The sequence below is a fragment of the Leptodactylus fuscus genome, chromosome 10, assembly GCF_031893055.1.
Source record: "Leptodactylus fuscus isolate aLepFus1 chromosome 10, aLepFus1.hap2, whole genome shotgun sequence".
NCBI classification, from domain to species: Eukaryota; Metazoa; Chordata; class Amphibia; order Anura; family Leptodactylidae; genus Leptodactylus; species Leptodactylus fuscus.
In genome coordinates this window covers 61890522-61913510 of record NC_134274.1, presented here as the reverse complement: position 1 = coordinate 61913510, position 22989 = coordinate 61890522, and the positions used below count along the sequence as shown (strand labels likewise).

The 22989-nt window shown below is 42.1% G+C and overlaps 2 protein-coding genes across 3 annotated transcripts in view; both read right to left on the bottom strand.

The window, feature by feature from the left end:
* Window positions 1-8238, bottom strand: part of SLC43A1 (solute carrier family 43 member 1) — a 76220-nt gene extending 67982 nt beyond the window's left edge. The window contains exon 1 of one of the 2 annotated variants that reach the window (XM_075258348.1): window positions 8131-8238. The gene's annotated coding sequence lies outside the window, so the exon portion shown is untranslated. Of the gene's footprint in view, window positions 1-7322; window positions 7383-8130 lie in introns of those variants that run through there. The other variant, XM_075258349.1, reaches the window with a different exon arrangement.
* A 7830-nt stretch (window positions 8239-16068) lies between these two features.
* TIMM10 (translocase of inner mitochondrial membrane 10) lies at window positions 16069-21797 on the bottom strand. Its single transcript, XM_075258555.1, has 3 exons — window positions 21711-21797; window positions 18568-18676; window positions 16069-17084 (listed from the first exon to the last, which is right to left on the bottom strand). The coding sequence occupies exons 2-3, from the start codon at window positions 18636-18638 to the stop codon at window positions 16880-16882; spliced, it is 276 nt and encodes a 91-aa protein (XP_075114656.1). The 5' UTR covers window positions 18639-18676; window positions 21711-21797; the 3' UTR covers window positions 16069-16879.
* Window positions 21798-22989: the final 1192 nt, after the last annotated feature.

Here is a 22989-nt window from a genome sequence, read left to right as displayed (position 1 = left end):
GTCCCCACTGCCATGAGATCTTCCCGGAGCTCCTTCCTTGTTGTCCTTGGGTTAGCCTTGACTCTTCGGACAAGCCTGGCCTCGGCACGGGAGGAAACTTTCAAAGGCTGTCCAGGCCGTGGAAGGCTAACAGTAGTTCCATAAGCCTTCCACTTCCGGATGATGCTCCCATAAGTGGAGACAGGTAGGCCCAACTCCTTGGAAAGGGTTTTGTACCCTTTGCCAGCCTTGTGACCCTCCACGATCTTGTCTCTGATGGCCTTGGAATGGTCCTTTGTCTTTCCCATGTTTACCATGTATGAGTGCTGTTCACAAGTTTGGGGAGGGTCTTAAATAGTCAGAAAAGGCTGGAAAAAGAGATAATTAATCCAAACATGTAAAGCTCATTGTTCTTTGTTCCTGAACTACTTCTTAATACTTTTGGGGAACCATACAGAATTCTGGTGGTTTGAGGGGTTGAATAATAAATGACCCTCTGAATAAACTTTTCACAATTTAAAAAAAAATGAAACAAAGAAATAACATTCTTTTTTGCTGCAGTGCATTTCACACTTCCAGGCTGATCTACAGTCCAAATGTCACAATGCCAAGTTACTTCCGAATGTGTAAACCTGCTAAATCTGCAGGGGGTTGAATACTACTTGTAGGCACTGTATATATATATATATATATATATATATATATATATATATATATATATATCCTACTAATATTATAAGTGTGAAAGTTTGTGTGTTTGGATGTTTGGATGTTTGTGAGTTTGGATGTTTGTTCCTCAATCACGCTATAACGCCTGGACGGATTTGCGTGCAATTTTCCACAAACATAGTTTTCCCTTAGGATTGAGTCACAGGCTACTTTTGGTGCCACTAAACAACATGGCTTCCTAGCAGGAGACTCACAAAAGCAGGACTCCTAGCCACAGCTATAGACTCACACACACTGCCTGGCATTTCCTGCCTCAACCTGCCTGCACACTCCTTACTGTCACCTCAGGAATAGCCCTCACTCTACTCACTCACATTTTACATATAGCTTTCCACTATACACATACACATCACATTGTCTGTATCACGACATACACAATACAACACATCACATTGTCTGACACAATACAACACATCACATTGACACAATACAACACATCACATTGTCTGTATCACGACATACACAATACAAAACATCACATTGTCTGACGCAATACAACACATCACATTGTCTGACACAATACAACACATCACATTGTCTGACACAATACAACACATCACATTGTCTGTATCACGACATACACAATACAACACATCACATTGTCTGTATCATGACATACACAATACAACACATCACATTGTCTGTATAATGACATACACAATACAACACATCACATTGTCTGTATCACGACATACACAATACAACACATCACATTGTCTGTATCACGACATACACAATATAACACATCACATCACATTTGCTATCCCACCAAACTTTTTAAAGCACTTTTACAGTTTCACACGTCTGTGTCCGCCCAATTCTCAAATCACCGCAGACGAAGTCGCGGGTAAAAGCTAGTATATATATATATATATATATATTATAGACCCTATCCTGTCAGTTCTGGTGGGACAGAAAGAACTTACTGAATGCCCTTGCTGTACCTAAAGTCACATTTCTCCTTCAACTGCTCCAAATTTTTGCAATGCTGTCCACCTTAACAGAATCATTGACTAGATTAGGTGATAATATAACACATAACATGGATTAATATTGAAGAGAGAACACTCAAAATTCCTTTAGAAATACTTAATCCTCTCAAAATCCTAACAGAGCCTCACTGACATAACATACCTCTCTAGTTCAATGTACATTCGATATAAAGACAATCATCCCTGCCTATCCCTTTTCCCTCCTGTTACAGCTCTAACATTACATTTCTCATACAGAGCCCACCTATTAAACACTACCACCAAGGGCATAACTAGCAAAGACTGGGCCCCATAGCAAACTTCTGACTTGCCATCCCCCACACATACAACATAGCACCCCCTTTCCTGTCCCCCACATGGTGTAATGCCTCACTTACACACACTATAATGTTCCAAAGTGGCCTCCAGACAATATAATCTGGTGCAACTCCTCTTCCAAGACATCACAGACATGGGTTATGCCGGTGTCATTATGTGTCGTGATGCCGGCCTGGCCTATGTGTTGTCTGTGATGTCACTAAAGAGGCCTGGAGACAGCCTGAAAAGACCCCCGCATTTTCAGTTTGGAAATATTCAGTCCCATCGGAACCGCCAAGCAAACCTAGCGACATGAAATCTCAGGGTTCATTCAACAAATACTCATGTGGTGGGCCTGCGTCCTTACTTACCGATCCCCACTCCTACTCACAGCCAACTCTGCTTCCCCTTCTGTCCTCCAAGGGGCCCAAGCGTACCATATAACATCACTGACAGCGACGTCCTAATGCTGTTCAGCATCAGGAGCCCCAGGGAGGGCAGAAGGGGAAGCAGAGATGGCTATGACAAAATATATCTTTGTACCATATTTTGTGACTCTTAACTACCCTACCCTACCCTACCCTTAGGCTACCCTAACAGTTTAATGTCCCTCTACCGTTCCCGACAAAGAGACATAATAAAGGAAATCCTGTGGATATAAACAACTTATTGACAATAGAGGAGGGTGTCAAACAGGCGGTGTACTCACAAGCAAATTGCAGATGGATACAGTACTGGTGCTCCAACTAACATGTCTGAATGTCTAGCTTTTCATTCCTTTGCATAAATGCCTTTTTCAATTCTTTGGTGAACTTGATTGACATTGTATTTTTTCAGCCATACTAATTGTGTAACTATGTAATGGATTATAACAGCAGATGACCAGTTCAAGTACCATGGCTGTCAAAGGGAAACATAAAGGCAAGACTCTTGTAGGCAAAAGAATGCAAAACTTATATCACTGAGCCATGGTAAAACATGACCTTGTCAGATGAGTCCAAATCTCTGTAACACCATGCTGATGGTAGAGTCACACTCTGGAACCTGGGTATAACGCATCAAATTGCTGCAATTCTGGAGGTCGAAAGTTGGCGAATGTACTACTAGATGGGTGTCTCTGAAAAAAAGTGTTCATTCAGTTTATGTTGGAGATGTAAAAAGGTCAAAGGCACGTTTTTACATGTCTGCTGAGGATGAAATAAGATACATTTAGGATATGTTCATATCTTTCAGTTTATAAACAATGGACACAAAACCTCATTACAGTCAGTCTATATGGCTCTATATGTGTCTGTTGTCTCAACAGTACACCTGTCCATTGTTCTGATCCTCTGATGAAACAGGACAAGAGACATTAGTGTGAACCTAGTGTCAGCAAGTTGTGCCTTTTGACACTTCATACCAACTCATAACTTTTCTTAGACCCCTCCTTGCAGCAGCCCACATCTTAATCTCACTACACTGGAAATCTACTTATATCCCTTCCATTCACCACTGACTTAATAAGGTCAGCCAAATCTCTAGGCTAGAAGAAATCTCCCACTGGGAACTGAAATCCCATAGTAAATATTTACACATTTGGAACCTGAGGCTTAACTACAAGACACAGACATGGGGTCCAAAGCAACAGAATGACCTACGCTCTCACACCTGAACAACACTATCTCACATACACTCTTGAATCTAGGTTATGCCAATTTAGGGTCTGCCTGCTTGTCCATTGGGCTGACCATCACATCTCATTGCACTCATGCTGAATTTACACTGTACATTTATTGTCCAATGTATGATTACTGGAGCTCTGACTGAGGGGACCCTCACTGATAGAGAATAGTGGTCTTGTATTCCCTGAATGAATAAGGCACATATGCATTGCTGCTTCATTCCACCGCTATGATACTGACTGTGGTAGTCAAAACACTGTACTCTGCTTTATCTCTCAATCCCATAGAGATTGAATGGAGTTCCAGTACATGGCCACCAATCTATTCAAACAGGTGACACAGGACACTTGTTCTTGTGAGCTTTAAAGAAAGAAATTACTGATGGCCCATATGCGTTAGTAGCTAACAATTTTGGTGGCATCTTTCTAATAGCTTTGCACATGGGAATGAGCATCAGTTGGTTGAGTCTATGTGTTGAAGTTCTAGCAGAAAGAGCATTTTAACACATTAGGGAGGTACAGTGTAAAGGTTTCATAAGTGAACCCCCCATCACCACCACTTATTTTAATGTCCCCCTTCAGCAACCCCTACAGTGTAATGTTTCCCCCAGCTACCCCCACAGTTTAATGCCTGCCCTCTTTCAGCTACCACCACAGTTTAAAGTTCCTATCCAGCTATCCTCCCCTCACAGTTTAATGTTCCCCTTCAGTTACCCCCACAGTTTAATGTTTCCCTTCAGCTACCCCCAGTTTAATGTCCCCCTTCAGCTAACCCCAATAGTTTAATGCCCCCTTCAGCTACCCTTCACAGTTTAATGTTGCCCCCTACAGCAACCCCCATGTCCCCTTTCAGCTACTACCACAGTTTAATATGCCCCTTCAGCTACCCCCATAGTTTAATGTCCATCTCCAGCTACCCCCTCCCAAAAAAATTGATGTCCCCCTTCAGCTACCCCTCACAATTTAATGCCCCCCTTTAGCTACCCTCAGTTTAATGTCCCTCTCCAGCAACCCCCATAGCTTAATGTCCCCCTCCAGCTACACCCACAGTTTAATGTCCCTCTTCAGCTACCCCCACAATTTAATGTCCCCTTCAGCTAATGCCACAGTTTAATGTCCCCTCCAGTTGCCCCCAGTTTAAAGCCCCCCTCCAGGTTATTTTATGTCCATCTTCTGTTTATTGCGATGAGTTGAAGTTGGGGCAGCCCTACCCACTGCTCGGAATAGCAGGTATGCAAATGTAGCACTGTCCTGCTGTCCCAAGGGAGCCCCCACTGCCATAGGGCTTACTGTTGGCCCTATGGTTAAAGAGGCCCTGCCTAGCAAACTGCATAAAAAGCAATGCCTGAGCTAACTAGTGTTTTGGTGACACCATGGAAGTGCTCATAAACTTGTAACATAGTTGAATCCAGATTCAACAATATTGCATTACATTATGTTGTTACTATGGGAAAAGTTTGATCCCATGACATAGGACCAATAAGGGTTTTACAGCAAGTGGCTTCAGGGCCATAGTATACTTACATGTGGACTGTTTTGCCCTGGAAGACATTGACGCTACAGTCTGAGTTGTTTTTATGACCCTGTACGTTTTGCTGATAAAACATTTGATATTGTTGTGGTCATGGGAAGACTGTAACAGCTGCATTCACATTGTTTCACATTTGTTTTCATTTGGATTTTTTACAGTTATGGGGTAAGTTCACAGAGCAAAAACAATGCAATATCAGCAAGTGAATGAAAGCAATGTCCCGTGTCTGCCTTTTATAGCCTGCATCTCAGGCTAGGTGAAGCATGTGCTTGCTCTACATTTGGGTTTTTCTGTCCCTGAATCTCTTTGAAAATGCATTTTTCCACATTTTTCAGGTGGAGACCGGGTGGACAATAATATAATCTATGGAGGTTGCGGGTGAACACTTTTAAGTGGATTTGGTTTCCATTCTTTGGGTCTCCAAGTGAATCCGAAGAGCGGAAATCCGAATGGCGGTGTGAACATAGCATCAGCTGTACATAACACTTATGTAATACATTATTTTGTCTGATTCCATCCTGCAATTACGTGATCACAAGGTGCCACCCAGGTCGGTGGTTTCTTTTAATGTGAAGCACTTAAACCCATTTGCAGTGGCTTTGCCATCTAGCCCAGTGATTATATTCATGCCAACTTGTCATGTTTACATAGTTGCTTAGTGGCATGGTCAATTGCCTCTAATAGAAGGGTCCAGAGGGCAATGTCTTTATAGTGTTACATGTATTTAAGAAGAAAAATATAGGGAGGTTTATTTTACCTGTGCATATATATGTGCTAAGAACAAGGGCATTAGAGACCTGGTGAGGACAGTCACTGATAACAATTATGACAGTATATAAATAGATGGAAATAAATACATCCAGTATTAAATCACTAAAATTTCCTATATTATAACATTGCTAGAAATGCAAAAAAAAAGATGTATGAAAAGTGAAAGGGGTTGTCTGAGAATGGATGCTGATAACCGATTCTTAGGATAGATCAACAGTATCGGATCGCTGTGGGTCTGACTCCTAGTACCCTCAAGATCAGCTGTTTGGAACACAGTGCACCAAGCCAAAAGTAGACAGCTCCATACACTGTGTACATAGCTGTACCACACTATTGTGGTTCAGTTCCCAATCATTTGAATAGATCTCCCAACTTCCCCGACAGATAAAGACAGGTGACACAAGAAGTGACATGTTGTATATCCTTTTGTTCTAAAGAAAGATAAGCCATATTCAGAGCTATACAGCTATTTCTTATTGTACACTCCCCTTTGAGAACACATGCCATAAACATTACCCCTTTAATGTTCCCCCTTTCATATATTACAATTATGGTGCTATTTATGATGCTAAATGAAGTGTACTCTTACTTAAAAGAGCCAGGCTGGTTTTTAAGATCTGCTTATCATACAACAAGCTGATGCAATGAGCCATCTGCAAGTATGATCTATATCCTCCAGGAAGAGCAGCTCTTTAGGGGAGCAGGACTCCCCTTTTTTCAATTATTTTTTATAATAGTGCATTTGGATAGTGGTTGTCTAGGGGATGCCCTTTAACAAGAAAAACATTTTTCCATTCAAAGTAAAATTCAGGCTTGTTGAAGGTACAGCAATATCTTGAATTAGAACAGACCTTCTGGGAAGCGATCTGTAAATTTGTCGGAGACATATATGTCCACGTTATTCCGCTCATCACTGTTTGTAAGCATGGTTATTATCCATGTTAATGGATCCAAAAGAAAATAGTTCTTATCAGTGAAATACATAACTAGTACTTAAATCACGTACTGGCATGTAGCTAACATTGAGCGTGTATGTACGAAGAGCACTACATCAAGATATGCTGTAAAATCTATAAGAAGACAGACACACACTTTTGTGTTCAGAGGGAATCTGTTGCAGTCACTTTCTAAACACATATATCACTAATAAAATGGTAGACTGTAGTGTATACAAGTATTGCCCGTATAATCAGCATTATCAGAATTAGATCATTACATAGGTGCCCAGAGAGGTACTGCTTGAAGCCGTGGTTATGAAAAATAAACTACATTATCCAGTTGATGTAGAAATCCTCGTGCGGTATAAGCCCAAAGATTGCCACAAACATATTTTAAGTGTACTGATAGGGTTAAAAGTTACCTTTTCAGAAACAAACGTCAAGCACAAGGTATTAGGCATCAAGTATAGTAGATTCTACAAGCTAATCCTCATTTTTCAAGTATAACTAGTAAGCAGTAAGCCACATGTGTTCAGAGTTCCTTGACCTGAAAAAACTGCCAGACCTGTAGTTATTAGTGTAACAGATGGAAAGAGTTGCACTATCCCCATGTGGTTGAAACTAGATATTCAACTCCCCCACATTCCAACCATGGCTATGTCACACACCCTCGCCTTCTCCCACCAAAGAGACAGGTTCTGCCAAGAATTTACCACGGTATACAGCACACACCTTAGTAAAGCTATATCCAGCATCATAACTGCATATACCTAAACTGTGTCTATTGAATGTAATGTTAGAACACATGCTAAAGTAATCTTTTTTTCCTTAGTCAATTAAAAGTAATCTTTTTAGAAATCTAAGTTAAATGCCCTTACGTAAAAGTCCTTCTCCAAAGATAACAGTATATACACACACAAGAACATGTGTCCAAGTGACACGTGTAATACAGAACAACATTACATCAGTCACACACAAGTATCATGCATGCTATATACAAGATCACTACTGAGCAACATAGTACACTTTCTATCTGCATTTACTATGTAATACAAGGCTTTACATACTAGTAAACGTAAAATCTCTTCCACATGAACGCCACGTGTTAAAACAGAGATAAGAAAAGGGTAGCAGTTACAGAAAAGTATCATGACCGAAAAAGGAAGAAAAATTTGGAAAAAGCCGTCTACGTGTTACAAGTAAAAAGTAGAGTGTGTGACATTGACTTACCTAAGGTAGCACACGCTGAATTTACAATGTCCAATTTCTACTTCTACAGAGTGAGAAAAAGGAGGGGGTAACAGACACAGGAAACAACTACACTACTTTATAAGGTATGGGGTTAGGGGGTGGGAGGGTTAGGAAGGGAGGAGAGGAAAGAAAAAGTGCTGGACAGAACAGAGGGTACTAACACGTGGAATAGAGGAAGAGAGATCAGCCTGAGGGAAAAAGAGAAGAAGCATACAAGAGCCTTCAGTGTGAACACGAGAATAGTAAGGAAGAAGCGAAAAGGAAGTGACAACGAACCAAAAAGTGACAGTAATGATGTAGTAAAAAAATATGTACAAATTCCAAACCCCAAACCATGTTCTTTTTACCAACAATTAAGGATATTAGACCAAAAAAAAATCATAATGGTCACCATTGTTCCCACAAACATAGGATTTCCGGTGTATAAGCCAGCCTGGATCGTCAATAACCATTCTCATTTTCAAGCTTAGAAGATTTAGTGAGGGATGTACATTTGTGTTTAACAATGATACTTTACAAATACGTGAAGAAATACTTTAATAACCATAGTATTCTTAAGGGTCCTTAGACAGCTATGAATCTGCATTACTGCTACAGCTGCTATCTCTCTTGATTTCCCCTCCCCCCAACTCATACACTGAACTGAGTGTGCACATGCTCTAAAGAAGAGAATAAACTGCTTAGAAATTAGGATTGGCATATTGAAATCCAACTGCCAAATCCTCCTTTCCCCAAAATATCTCAAGGAAAAGTATATGGCCTGTATACATAAGCTTTAGATAAGATCTTCCTAGGTTACTCACAAAATAATCAGACTCACATCAGACGCCACATTCAGTGCTCCCCAAGATTTACTCTAGCGCACATGCTTTATGGTACAGAGATTGAAAGCCTAGAATGAACATATATTACATTTAGTCTGCCCTCATAGTATTTCCTTTTTATTATGTGTTGGGTTTAAACTCATTCTCCTGATTTTCATCTGCTGGAGGTTTATTCCAAGGATCTACTAAGATAAGATAAGATTTAATAGTACCCCATTGGGGAAATTCCAGCATGTTACAGCAGCCTAGTAATACAGATACACAGTAATATAATACAGACGTAGACACATATATGCTGAGAAGAGAAGATATACTAGGAGTCCATAGCAGCTAAGGAACGGAAGAGAAAGAAGGAGACTTCATGGTCATTGTCATAATCATTAGTTCTCTGTACGGAGTGATCTTCGCTTGGTTTGATGTAGATTATACAGCCTGGTCGCGGTTGGAAGGAAGGACTTGCGATAGCGCTCCTTCTCACACTTGGAGTGAAGCAGACGGTCACTTACAGTGCTGCCAAGTGCCATCAAGGTCTCATACATGGGGGTGGGATTTGTTCTCCCGCATGGAGGTCACCATAGACAGTATCCTTCTGTCATCCACCACCTGTACTGGGTCCAAGGGGCTCCCCAGGACAGAGCTGGCCCTCCTGTTCAGCCTGTCAAGTCTATTTCTGTCCCTGGTTGATATACTGCTCCCCCAGCAGGCCACACCGAAAAAGATGGCTGAAGCAACCACAGAGTTGAAGAAGACCCTAAGAAGTGTCCCCTGAACTCCGAAGGCCCTCAGCCTCCTGAGCAGGTAGAGCCTGCTGTGACCCTTTCTGTGCAGCGCCTCCAGGTGATCAGCCCAGTCTAGTTTATTATTGTGGCGCACACCCAGATACTTATAGGTCCTGACTATCTCAATACATGTTCCTTGGATCTCCACCGGGTCGGAGCACCTCTCCGTTTACTAAAGTACTTTACTAGTCTTTCAGCATGCAGCACTTCTCTCACCGCATGATTCATGCGGAAACCACACGGACCCCATTATAGTCTATGGGGTTCGCGTGTTTTCCCAGGTAACCGCTTTTCTATGTGTATAGGTTTCCCTTTGGGGGGGTCTCAAGAGGACTCCCCAAAAGGAATCCCGAATGCAGATGTGAACTGGGCCTTATAGTATGATGTCATGGAAGTTACGGCTGCAGCATTTTGGATGACAATTATACAGATCTTCTCTGCATGTGACAATTGTAACCTTGTAACCTGTGAGGCAAGTATTAACCTGCAGCATGTCAGTTATTGATGTGGTTTTCACTAGCAGCTTTTACGTTTGCAGCGATAAGGGAGCTGTGGAAGACCCACACAGAAAGCTGCCACGATGGCTTGCATAGAAACATGCTGCAAAAATTCTGCTGTGTGTTCTCTGAGTATAGTCCTTACTTTAACCAGGTTTTTCTAAGAACATTCAGCTAACACAGACACATATCTCCCAACTTTCGAAGAACAGAAAGAGGGACAAAATGTGCAGCGTGCACAGCATGCTGCGGAAAATTTAGCTCCGCCCACTTTTATGTTGACTTCGCCCATTCTCATTCATTTTTCATACGCCCCCACACAGTATAATTCTCCTACAGTCACCCCTAAATTATATGTCCCCCCTCCATCTCTCCCCCAGTTTCATTTACCCCCTTCATCTGACCCCCCTCCATCTCTGTCCCCAGTTTCAAGTCCCCCATCTCTGCCCAGTTTCATATACCCCCTCCATCTCTGTCCCCAGTTTCATGTCCCCCCATCTCTGCCCACAGTTTCATGTCCCCCCATCTCTACCCAGTTTCATGTTCCCCCTCCATCTCTGCCCCCAGTTTCATGTTCCCCCTCCATCACTGCCCCCAGTTTCATGTTCCCCCTCCATCACTGCCCCCAGATTCATGTTCCCCCTCCATCTCTGCCCCAGTTTCATGTCCCCCTCCATCTCTGCCCAGTTTCATGTCCCTCCCCACTTCATCTGCCCCTAGTTTCATTGGCCCTTTTCATTATGTTCCCCCTCAATATTTAAGCCTTCAGGATAAGGCCCCACAGTACGTCTCGCAGCAATAAAGCGCTGTGGGAAAAAACACGGTAGGAATGCATTGCAGTTCTTCCTGCTTAAACAGAAAGTTTGCAGAGTTTTTATCCGCGTAAATTCTGTTACCATTGTACCTGGAGAAACTGCCGATGTTCCTGTAGATATAATTGACAAGCTGAGTTTTCCAAAACCGCTCTGGTTTTGGAAATCGCAGTGTGTCCGCACAGGTTTTTACTGCAAAGTTGGCATGGGATTCGCTAGAATCCCATCCACTTTGCCAATACGGTAAGACATCGCCATCTTTCCCATGGCATTTCCGGTATGTGCAGACCTGGCCTCAAAGTCTAGGCAAACCACCTTATCTCCACCCAAACCAAAAAAACCCTAAGAACAGTGCCTGGGATACAAGAATATATAGTATGATGTTTGGTAATGAGAGACTGCCTTGTTGTTTAGGGGGCCCTTACGTAAATTTGATTCATCACTCTTTTTCCATTCTACAGTGCCTTGAAAAAGTATTCATACCCTTTGACCTTTTTCACATTTTTGTCACCTTACAACCACAACTTAAACATATTTTACTGAGATTTTAGGTACTTAGTACTTAAATTCTCCTGTACTAACACGACTAGCTCAGCTTGGCTATTCCTTAGTACTACTAACACGCTCAGCTGGGCTATTACACTAAGGAATAGCCGAGCTGAGCGTGTTATAGTACTAAGGAATAGCCAGCTGAGTGTGTAGGAGATGTAGGAGAGCTGGCAGATATGCAGCAGACTAACACGCTCAGCTTGGCTATTCCTTAGTACTACTAACACGCTCAGTTGGGCTATTACACTAAGGAATAGCCGAGCTGTGCGTGTTAGTAGTACTAAGGAATAGCCAAGCTGAGCTAGTCGTGTTAGTACAGGAGGAGTAGCTGGAGGGATGGTTGGGTGTAGTGCAGAGCTCTTTCATCTGTCCAGAGTAGCCGGGCTAACCGCACGGCCAGCTCTGCTATATCTAGTTACAGAAATGCATTGACCATCGTTGATTGGCCAGTCTACGGGATTCGGCCAATCAATGCTGGTTCTGCCTGAGGAGGTGGAGTCTAAAATCGGACCAGAATGGAAACTGCTGTGGACCGATTTTAGATAGAGTTGAGCGAGTACTGTTCGGATCAGCCGATCCGAATAGCACGCACGCACTGAAATCAATGCACGCAGCCGGTACGCGGGGGGTTAAGCGGCCGGCCGCCGTCAAACCGGAAGCACCAGGTGCTTCCATTCATTTCAATGCATGCGTGCTGTTCGGATCGGCTGATCCGAACAGTACTCGCTCAACTCTAATTTTAGACTCCACCTCCTCAGGCAGAACCAGCGTTGATTGGCCGAATCCCGTAGACTGGCCAATCAACGCTGGTCAATGCATTCCTATGCGAAACAGTCAGCTCCGGCATATCGCAAGCTGACAGGGGATCCCGACATAATAAAGGTACCTGATGCCCCCAGACATGCTTCCCCTGCTGTCCCAGTTGTTTACCAGGGTGTTGGCATCATTTCCTGGGGTGTCATAGTGGACTTGGTGACCCTCCTGAGTCGAATGGTGGGATCCCCTGTAGCGAAGCATTTTCTCCCATAGACTATAATGGGGTTCGATATTCGATCGAATAGTCGACTATTGAGCGGCTATTCGAAACGAATATCCAATCTCGAACATTTTACTGTTCGTTCATCTCTATTCTCTAACAAACCAGAGTCCTCCCCAGAACAGGTATTTATACTGAGACTAGATTACACACAGCTACATTGTGTTGGTCTATCACTTAATATCTCGATAAAATACATTTAAGTTTGGGGTTATAAGGTGACAAAACGTGCAAAAGTTCAAGGGGCATGAATACTTTTGCAAGCCCTTGTATATTATCAATGCCTATATAACTTTAAACAATTGTACCATGTAGGGGACTTTTATAGGAGTAGAAACATGGCCACAAACAAATGGTTCAATGCAGAGATAATCATTATTTTCTAGATGTCTTAGTCTTGAAATACATTGGGTGGGGGGCCTGATTTACTAGATTTTACTACTAACAGTTGCAAATGTTCTATCTCTTCTCTGGAATATGTTCCCAATGTCTCCGCTTTACCTGTGATTGTAATTTTCAGTTTCTGTCTGCCTCACAGTTGTATGTAGGAAATTCTGGCAAGTCAAAGACAACCCCTGAGGGACTTCCAGGCTAATGTGCATATCCATAAACAGAAGTTTATCTCTGTATTATCTCATGGGTTCGTGGTCATAAAAGGTATGTTAGATCCCTACATGTCATTATTATTGGTTTGGAAGTTATTTTGGACCAGACAGACTCCCTTTAAAGAGGTTGTCTTGGAAGTTTATAATGATTTACCTGATCTGGCAGATTCTTGATGATAAACCCAACCCACCCAGATCACATGACCCTGTAGTCAAGCCAGTCTATCATCAAGAGTCCATCAGATCAAGTAATTTGATCTAAAACTCCCTGGAAAAGCCCTTTAAGGCCGGGGCTCCACTGGGCGTAAACGCCGCGGTTTGCCCGCAGCGGAGACGCTGCAGGAAAAATTGCGGCGTTGTACAGTGCTTACAAAGTAGATGGGATTCATGCGAATTCCATCCCCACTTTGCGGAAAAGATCGCAGCGTGGACACGCTGCGATTTGCAAAGCCGTTGTGACTTTGTAAATCGTAGCATGTCAATTATATCTATGGAAACGCCGGCAGCTTTCCCATAGATATAATATTAAGAGAAAGTCCGCAGAGGAAAACTCTGTGAACTTTCTCTTAAAAGCACTGTGGAAAGAACCGCAATGCGTTCACGCAGTGGTTCTTTTCGCAGTGCTTTAGTGCTGCGCATACGCCCAGTGGGGCCTTAACCTAAAGGTTGTTCAGGGTACAAAAGCAATGGAGAAACTGAGGAAAACCAACCTTCATAGAAATGGAGGCTTAGATGGACTGTAAATATATAAGATGCAACGTAATTTATGACAGTTATGTAAAAACACTAGTACAGAGAGTACCATGGGTTAACAGCCATGTAATTAAAATGTCTTGTGAGGTATACATCATAAGAACCAAGGTGAAGGACAGGAATAACTGAAGGAAAGCTGGATGATGGCCAAGATTTCCAGAGAACAAATTTTTCATAGGACAAAGATTTCCAACTGCATAGCTCCACTAAGGCCACGTTCACACTGTCATTCCGATCCATCATAGGATTACAACAACAAACTGAAAATCTGACAAAAGGATAGGGCATAAATAAATGAACTAGATAAACACAAATTAGCATGTGAAATGTTTTACATAATCTAATCAACATAATTATAGTAAAAGGAGTTATCCTCATTCCACAGAATGTCAGAAACTTCCATGGGACTAATGGAGATTCAGTCTCTGAAGTGAGAGAACCTGTTAAAGAGTATGTTCACACGGAGTTTCTTGCAGGCAAATTTTGATGTGGAATCTGCCTCAATATCCGCCTGCAAAAAGGTCTCCCATTCATTTCAATGGGAGTCCTTAGCTTTTTTTTTTCCCCGATAGCTGAAAAAAATCACTAGAAGCAACATGAAGAAGCAACATGCACTATCTTCTCACTGATTATGTATCTGAGCCAGCCGCGGCTCGAAACTCCCTCCTGATTAGTCCCATTCATTTGCAGTGCATCGGCATCCCGTTGGGGCTAGCCGCGTGGAGGAACTCACAGGGCAGAAAAGGTTTCCGTCATGTGAATGGGCCTTTAGGCTGAGGCCCCACGTGGAAATGCAAAGGGTTTTTTTGTTGCAGATTTTGCTGCAGTTTTTTGAGCCATAGTGAGGAACGGCTTGAAAAGGGATTAGAAATATAAAAATAAGTACCGTATTTTTCAGACTATAAGACGCACTTTTTTTCCTCAAATATGGGAGGAAAATGTGGGTGCGTCTTATAGTCTGAATGTAGTGAAAATGTAGTGTAGCAAGTAGGGTATAGGCGGCGCAAGCACATAAACCTGCAGCGCCTGTACCTGTCTGCTTCCTAGTTTGTCCCGTCGGTGCAAAGCAAAGAAGGTACGGTAATAACAAAGAAAGGCAAGACAGTGAGATGGAGTGGTACAGGCTCCGCAGGCTTTCTTCTAACTTGCCTGTGCTGCCTGTACCACTCCATCTCACTGTCTTGCCTTTCTCTGTTATTACCGTACCTTACCTTAATTATCATGTCCCTACATTCAAGCTCCATCCTGACATCTGCCGTTTCAATACAGTAGATACCGGGTCCTAAAGATGGCGGCTGCTCCTGCAGAGCGGTTGCCGTAGCTACCGTGTCTCCACTGTATAGGAGACCCGATAGCTCTTGCAATCCCTCTGCAAGAGCGGTCACAAGCCTTAACAGCTAATGCCCTTCATCAGTCATTACTACCTTTACTAACCCCCTCCCTTTCCCCAGAAAGTTAAGAAGCCGCCTCTGGTACCTGTACTTTTGCAAGTCAGTTCCCGCAGGGTGAGATTGCGGGAGCCAACCTGTTCCTATCACCAGCCTCAATAGTAATATAGAGCGTCTCCCATAGACATGGGACTTGCAATCAAGTAATTGCAAGTTGAAATAAAATAAAATATTTAAAAAAATAAAAATTGAAAGCTATTAAAAACAAAATTATATATATATATATATATATATATATATATATATATATTTATTTTTTTTTCCAAATCACCCCCATATCCCTAGAAGTCATATAAGACAGAAACATTACCGTCTTATGGTCCGGTGCGTCTTTACATATTATAGTTAGAAAAATACGGTACTTAAGCCTTCTGTTAAATACACTCCTAACAGTTTTTTGCCAGTCATTTTTTTTTTTTTTAAACTGCTACTTAGACTTCACAAAACCATCAAACCTGCCAATGTAATACTACTGCCAAACTGCACCCACTGATATTTGGTTGGCGGCAGTCTAGCTTGCTGAGCTCTGATCCTGAAACCAGGTCTGTTGTTGTACAGATGGCACCTGCGTAACTGTCCACTGTGACTAAACTACATAGTCAAATATATTATTATTTTTTATTTTATTTTTTTACACACTCAAAACAGCACCACACTTGTACCCAGGATTGTGGGTGGTATTCTCAGTTCTGCTCCATCTAATCTCATGAATATGAGCTGCAAAACCATACAAAAACCAAGGACAGGTGTGCATGAACTTTGTTACATCCCCAATCAAAAATGCAAGAAAGTTTTTCATTTTATTTCCTTTATAACAATGTTATAATTCTTTGTTACCAATACTTTTGGTACCCACAGTACATTTTCACTACCTACAAGTGTAGTGGTTAGAATGTGGGATCAGCCATTGTAAGGTATAATGTACATGAAATGTATTAAAAGTGTTATGCAGGATGTTAGAAAGTCCTAATTTTAATAGGATTACCCATGGTTCCAGTGCCATTCAGACTTCTGACGTGCCACACTTGCACATGACTGTTGCAGCCATTTAAAGTCTGCATGTACACATTAGATGGATCTGGAGTAGTGGGGGACTAAACAGTTCTGTTACTGGAATTTTTTATTTAAACCTGGACAACCCCCTGTAATAGAACATAAGTCTACAATTTATTTTGCCAGTGGGGATTAATTATCATACTTCTATATTCTCAGTTTCTTTTCACATTCTTAGTTTCATTTCACAAGAAAGTTGTATGTTTTCTATTAATCTGCATTAAACCAACAAATGCTTGAAAGATTAAATACAATAAACAATGAATGTGCACAACTAGAAAAGGCATAAAACATTTAGCCCTATCCGAAGACAGGGCAACATAAAAATCAAACACACTTCAGACTTGTGAGTCCTGTCCAATAAGGGGAACGTTACTGCGCAGGTCCCACACCCTGCTGCATATTTCTCATCAACTCCTCATCTTGCATAGAAAGTTCTGTCAGTTTCTTGCCCATCCGTTCATGGATATCAAGATATTTTGAGACACAGCGGTCAAGGCACACGCTTTCTCCCTTAGACAGCTCTGCTTCCTTGTAGTGAGGGGGAACACACTTTTTGTGGCAAGCACCAGTCATTCTAGAGGAAAATGAAACATTAAAAGAAAGATATATTTATGACTTATTCTTCACAAAACAATGGCTTTACCAATGACCTGCTGAGAAATATCTGATATATGCATAGATGTCTTTAGACTAACGCTAGGTTCACACTAGCGTTCGATCTCCATTCTGTGGTTTTCGTCTTCTGCATGCAGAAGACAGAAACCTGTCAGAGCAGGTCCGGCCGTGAGCAGTGGTGAACGTTTTATGCTCTCCGCTGCGAAACCGGATTTTTTAAATTGGACACAGAGTACTGCATGTCCGACTCTGTGTCCGATTTAAAAAAAACGGTTTTGCGGCATAAAACGCTCACCAGTGCTCGCGGCCGGACATCTTTCAAACCCATTCAAATGAATGGGTATGAAAGAGTCCTGCAGGTTTCCGTCTCCTGCCTCTGTTTTGTGCAGGAAACGGAAACCTGCAGAACGGAGACCGGGCGCAGATGTGAACGAGCCCTAAGCATTTCTGTGCCCAGTTGCTCCTTCACTTACTGCATTTGATATATCTGGCAAAGAAAACCAGGCGAATCACTTTCCCTTTCAGTTTTTAAAAATGTTTGGTGTAAAAATGCAAAAAAGTCACAAAATATTTTCACAAACTCAAAAAGTCACAAAACTCTGCTTTGTTACTTTATAAGAACAGAATTCTAGAATGCAGGGCTTGATAACAGTCTCAAAAAGCTGACCTACTTTGTGCCAGCAAATAGGTGGTATCAATAGACTAGAAAGACTAAAAAGGCACCATCATCATACGACATCAACTACCATGCTCGGAATGGACCAACCAGAGCACAAATAAATAATAATCTATGAATAAGCAGTCTAGCCGGTAATTATTCCTGCCCATGGGCTCCTTCACTTCCTCTTCAGACTCCAGAGGCCCCCTACGCTGCACATTAAGTCACTGCATCAGAACATCATGTTCGGCACATATGGAACTCTGAAGGTTGTGAAGGGGAAGCAAAGGAGATCGGTGCATATAACTTTTTGTTTGGTTTCCACTTTCAGCAAAGTGGCATTTTGACAAGGCTGCAGGTGTCTACTTTCAGAAAACATAGGTATGGGGGGGATAGTAAGATATTTTTAAAGTAGCACTTTAGGTTTTATTTGTCCATCTCAAAATTGTGAAAACTCTACATCTAGAGAAAAAAAAAAACAAGGTTTCTACACCAAAATAGATGAATAGGGTTTGATATGCCCTAGTTGTCCAATGACCAACAGTCAAGAGAATGGAGATTTCCAAAGTGTGAACAAAGTGTCAATCCACAAAATCTTCTCCAATTCTGCATAACTTCTATGGGACTGATGCAGCCTTGATTTCCATCTGTCTCATAGAAGTGAATGGAGAAGAGAAGTCCAAACTACTTTTCCATTCACATGGGACACTCAAGGATTCTTCTAAGCATTTTATATAATTTATTTTTCTATTTCAACACACACAAAAAAGGGAATGCCTCTTACCGATTATACATATCTGCCATCATTTCCACTTCAAGTTCTGCTGCCAACTGCTGGGCTCTCTCCGGATTCATGTTACTGTAGTTTGTGCTTTATGTCAAACGTATAAAGACTGCAAAAGAATGTACATAAAGAGACAAAAATATTGATATTATTATATAACTGAATGCACTTGGAGTTGAATAATTACAATCGTACACTATAAATATTGTAGTTTTTCCATTCAGTCCTATCAAGTGCAAGATTTGAACGCCATGTTTTGTAGCAAATATAACGATTCAATGCATTACTATAGTCACGGCAGTTACATGATTTTCATCATTTGTTGTAGAGTTTAATGGGGTTGTCTAGTTTACAAACATGTTACTAGATTTCAGGTCAATGCATTTGCTGAGGCAAAAGATAGCAACAAATCATCACTGCAGAGGAATTTCTGCACCTTAAGGCTGAAAGCAGAGGGTCCTACAGGTTATTATCCCTGTTACCAGTTTCAGTCTGTTGTCATTTCTCCCCTCAAAGACCGGCATCCTTTGATCCTGGGGTGTGTGAGGTACCAGAAGTACTGTTTATGTTAGTAGTGGAGCATTTACACATGTAATTACCCCCTAATTTTTGTAGATCACATGACTAAAATATTTAGTATTCTCAAGATCCCATGTATAAACAATACATGAACTCTGCAGATCTTGTACCTTTCTGACAGGTCAAACTTTACAATTTGATTTAAAATACATATTCACAATGTGCAGAGAGTCTACTTGCAGAGAATGCACAGGTATAAAGAGATTATATTTATTGTTTAGCATGTTTCTGAATACCCTACACACACAGTGCAAATAATAAATTTTAGGTAATGATCTCCCCCTAGTGGTGGCTGAGGAGAAAATGTACTACAAGTTGGTCATTGCTAGATGCTGAACCTATTCCCTGGTTAATAGATGGAGGTCCCCCCCATCTATGTCGCCCATATGCTCTAACACAGGGGTAGGGAACCTTTGGCTCTCCAGCTGCTGTGAAACTACAACTCCCATCATGCTCCATTCACTTCCATGGGAGTTCCAAGAACAGCAGAGCAAGTATGCATGCTGGGAGTTGTAGTTTTGCAACAGCTGGAGAGCCGTACGTTCCCTACCCCTGCTCTAACATGTTACATGGAAAGGGACTGCGTTTATGGAACAAGTCCCTTTACTAAAAATATGGGTCCCAGCCACCATTCTAAAAAAAAATACTAATATTCATATCCTCCAAATGGCACTATACATTCTGGTAGGTAGCATTCTCCATGTGTCCACCAAATCCAGGTTTGCACATCAGACTGCTAGAGAAAGAAAATCAATTCATCACTATGGAAAACAAAACGCTATAGCTTGAAAAATACTACAGACTGATTACATGTTCCAAGCGTCAATGTTTACCCACCACTGACAATACACATTCTCCAATTAGCTTCAATTTACACCATACAGTAACGAGAGAGAAAAGCATAAAGACAAACTGCTTATTTTTCTGAATATTTGTTTGGGATATCAAATCAATAGGTCAGAGTAGATCATTATTGTTTCTGTTAAGATTATTACGCCAAAGCTGGCCGTACATGGTAGATAAACATTGGCCAAAACTGATTAAATTTTGGTATGAAAATACTGAAAATTACCATTTGTTGTTATTTATTACTATTCACTTTTTTTTTTTTTTTAGTGAAGGCTGATTTTTGTTTGCCCTAACACTTCCTGACCTATCGGAAATCTCTGTGGACACTTGAGAGACTGTGCCCTTGATATCTTCTTCCTGACGTTGAGGTCAGCTGTCGCATACTACAATGTTGTACTGCATTTTTGTTTTTCCTCTAGGCACTGGAAGTGGAGCACGGACACAGTTATCCTATTCAAAGTAATAGGAGAGGAATGGCAACTCCCTGGAATCACGGCTCCATTCACTGCACCTATAGGCTGGCAGGACAGTTGTTTTTTGTGTCAGACGTCGGACTCCTATAGATTACATATTTATGATCTATCCATTTTCAGCTGGAGACTCCTTTAATACTACATACCTGAAGTTTTCACACTTTTATATCTAAGTCTGCAAAGGGGATCTTTCACCAAAGGCTTGGCACTATTGGGGCATTTAAGACACCCTTTAAATGGAATTCTAGTAATTAAAGAGGACCTTTCACCATATCTGGGCACAGGCAGTGTTATATACTGCCAGAAAGCTGACAGTGCGCTGAATTCAGCGCACTGTCGGCTTTCCCGATCCGTGCCCGGTACAGTCAGAAGGGCGTTTCTGACCATTAGCCAGAGACGTCCTTCTGCCTCGCGGCGCCAATCGCGCTGTGTTGTGGAGCCGGGAGGAACGCCTCCTCCCTCACCTGATAATACTCGTCTATGGACAAGCTGTGTGAGCAGAGGGAGGGGGCGTTCATCCCGGCTCCACAGCACAGCGCGATTGGCGCCGCGAGGCAGAAGGACGTCTCTGGCTAATGGTCAGAAACGCCCTTCTGACCATAGAAGAGCTACGGTACCGGGCCGTAAGCTCTTCACACCGGGCACAGATCGGGAAAGCCGACAGTGTGCTGAATTCAGCGCACTGTCAGCTTTCTGGCAGTATATAGAACTGCCTGTGCCCGGATATGGTGAAAGGTCCTCTTTAAAAGTTATTCTTATCCACAGACTAGAGAACAACTGACTACTGGGGGTTCCAACTGCTAGAAACCCCACCAATCAGAAGAACAGGGTTCCCTCGTGCCCTATATGAATGAAGGTGAAGGGTCACCTCTAGGGGATTGCCAGTTATCTCCAGAAGTCCCACAGAACTGAATGAATAGATGGGAATATTAGGACTGCATGCAGGACCTTTGTTCTTGTGTTTATAGGGGTCCCATCATTCACACAGTTATCCCCTTCCCGACTTGAAGACCTCTAAATAAGATCCCACCAGCTGCATTACATGCACGTAGCTGCCATGATACAGACTCTTACTGGGTGTCACGCAGCCTATTTACCAAACTTCTCATAGAGGTTCACTGACCGTATACGACATTACAACGTACTGGTGTCTGCACACTCCAGAACCGACACACGGCACATAAGCAGTCAAATGTAACACACTATCGCTCCATCCATTCACCGGGAGAATTCCACACTCACCTACACAACCTGCACCGGAAGCACGTGTAGCAGACAGACTGACGACTTCCGGCACCATAGAGTCCAAGGACACTAGAACGTCCACGACCTACACCATAGGGCGGATCAGTCATCCTAAAACAAAAATAGTGCAAGAGCGCCACCTCGTGGCCAGTCTGTTATAAGTCCGACACAAACGCTAATGTGGTAATGTCAGATGGTTATTTTACTATTGTTATTTTTAATGGTCTACCTACTGTTCTAAAATAAATAAATACATAAAAACTTTATATTTTTATATGCTGATGTATTCTCAAAACATTCATGGACCTAGCATTTGGGTGGAATTCACACACAGCAAAATTTATGAAAATCACTTCCATAATTCCAGCTAGGGCTGTATTGGCAGCAAGCATTTTAATTTATTTTTTAAATGATAATCTTTTGTTAGGATAGGTCATGAATGGAAGATCTGTTAGGGTCTGATCCTTGAGACCATACCTTCCAACTTTCAAAGGACAGAAAGAGGGACAAAATATGTGGCGCGCACAGCGCTTTGTGGCAAAAGTAGCTCCTCCCACTTCTAAATTGACTCTGCCTATTCTGATCCATTTCTTTTTTTTTTTTTTTTGTCTTATGGTAGAGTTGGAAGGGACCTCAAGGGCCATCGGGTCCAACCCCCTGCGAGTGCAGGTTTTCCTAAATCATCCCAGCTATATGTTTATCCAGATTCCGCTTGAAGATTTCCATTGATGGAGCGCCCACCACCTCCCGTGGCAGCCTATTCCACTCTCTCACTACCCTCACTGTCAGAAAGTTTTTCCTAATGTCTAATCTGTATCTCTTTCCCTTTAGTTTCATCCCATTGCTTCTTGTACTTCCTTGTGCTAATGAGAATTGTGATGTTGTTATAAGTATGTTCTGTATGTTCTGTTCTGCTTACTTATTCTGCTTTGTCTGCCTAGCAACAGTGAGGTAGTAATGGAGGAGGAGCTGAGCTTAGGGGGAGGAGTTGTTAGACAGGGAGCCATGATGGAGCATGGAATAAAGTGTTCTGATCTACAACAGTAACTATCTCATAGTGGACTTATTCCAGAAGACCTGCATCCTCACTACAACACTACAATTGGCGACGAGGATTAAGAATCATCAGCTAAAGGTATTTCACTGCTACAGAAAACTGTTTACAAGACTGCAATCCTAGCACCAGCCATGGCCTGCTTACCCTCCTTTGCTGTATTTGATGTGCACCAGCCCCAAGCAAACTTAGCAGCCTGCTGGAATAAATGGCTGAAACGCT

What these genes read in the sequence shown, in the direction of transcription:
- TIMM10 (XM_075258555.1), bottom strand. Translation starts at nt 18,638, where the DNA reads ATGAATCCGGAGAGAGCCCAGCAGTTGGCAGCAGAACTTGAAGTGGAA. An exon ending in ATGGCAGATATGTATAATCG is followed by an intron (nt 17,085 to 18,567) that starts GTAAGAGGCATT and finishes ATTTTCCTCTAG; the next exon opens with AATGACTGGTGCTTGCCACA.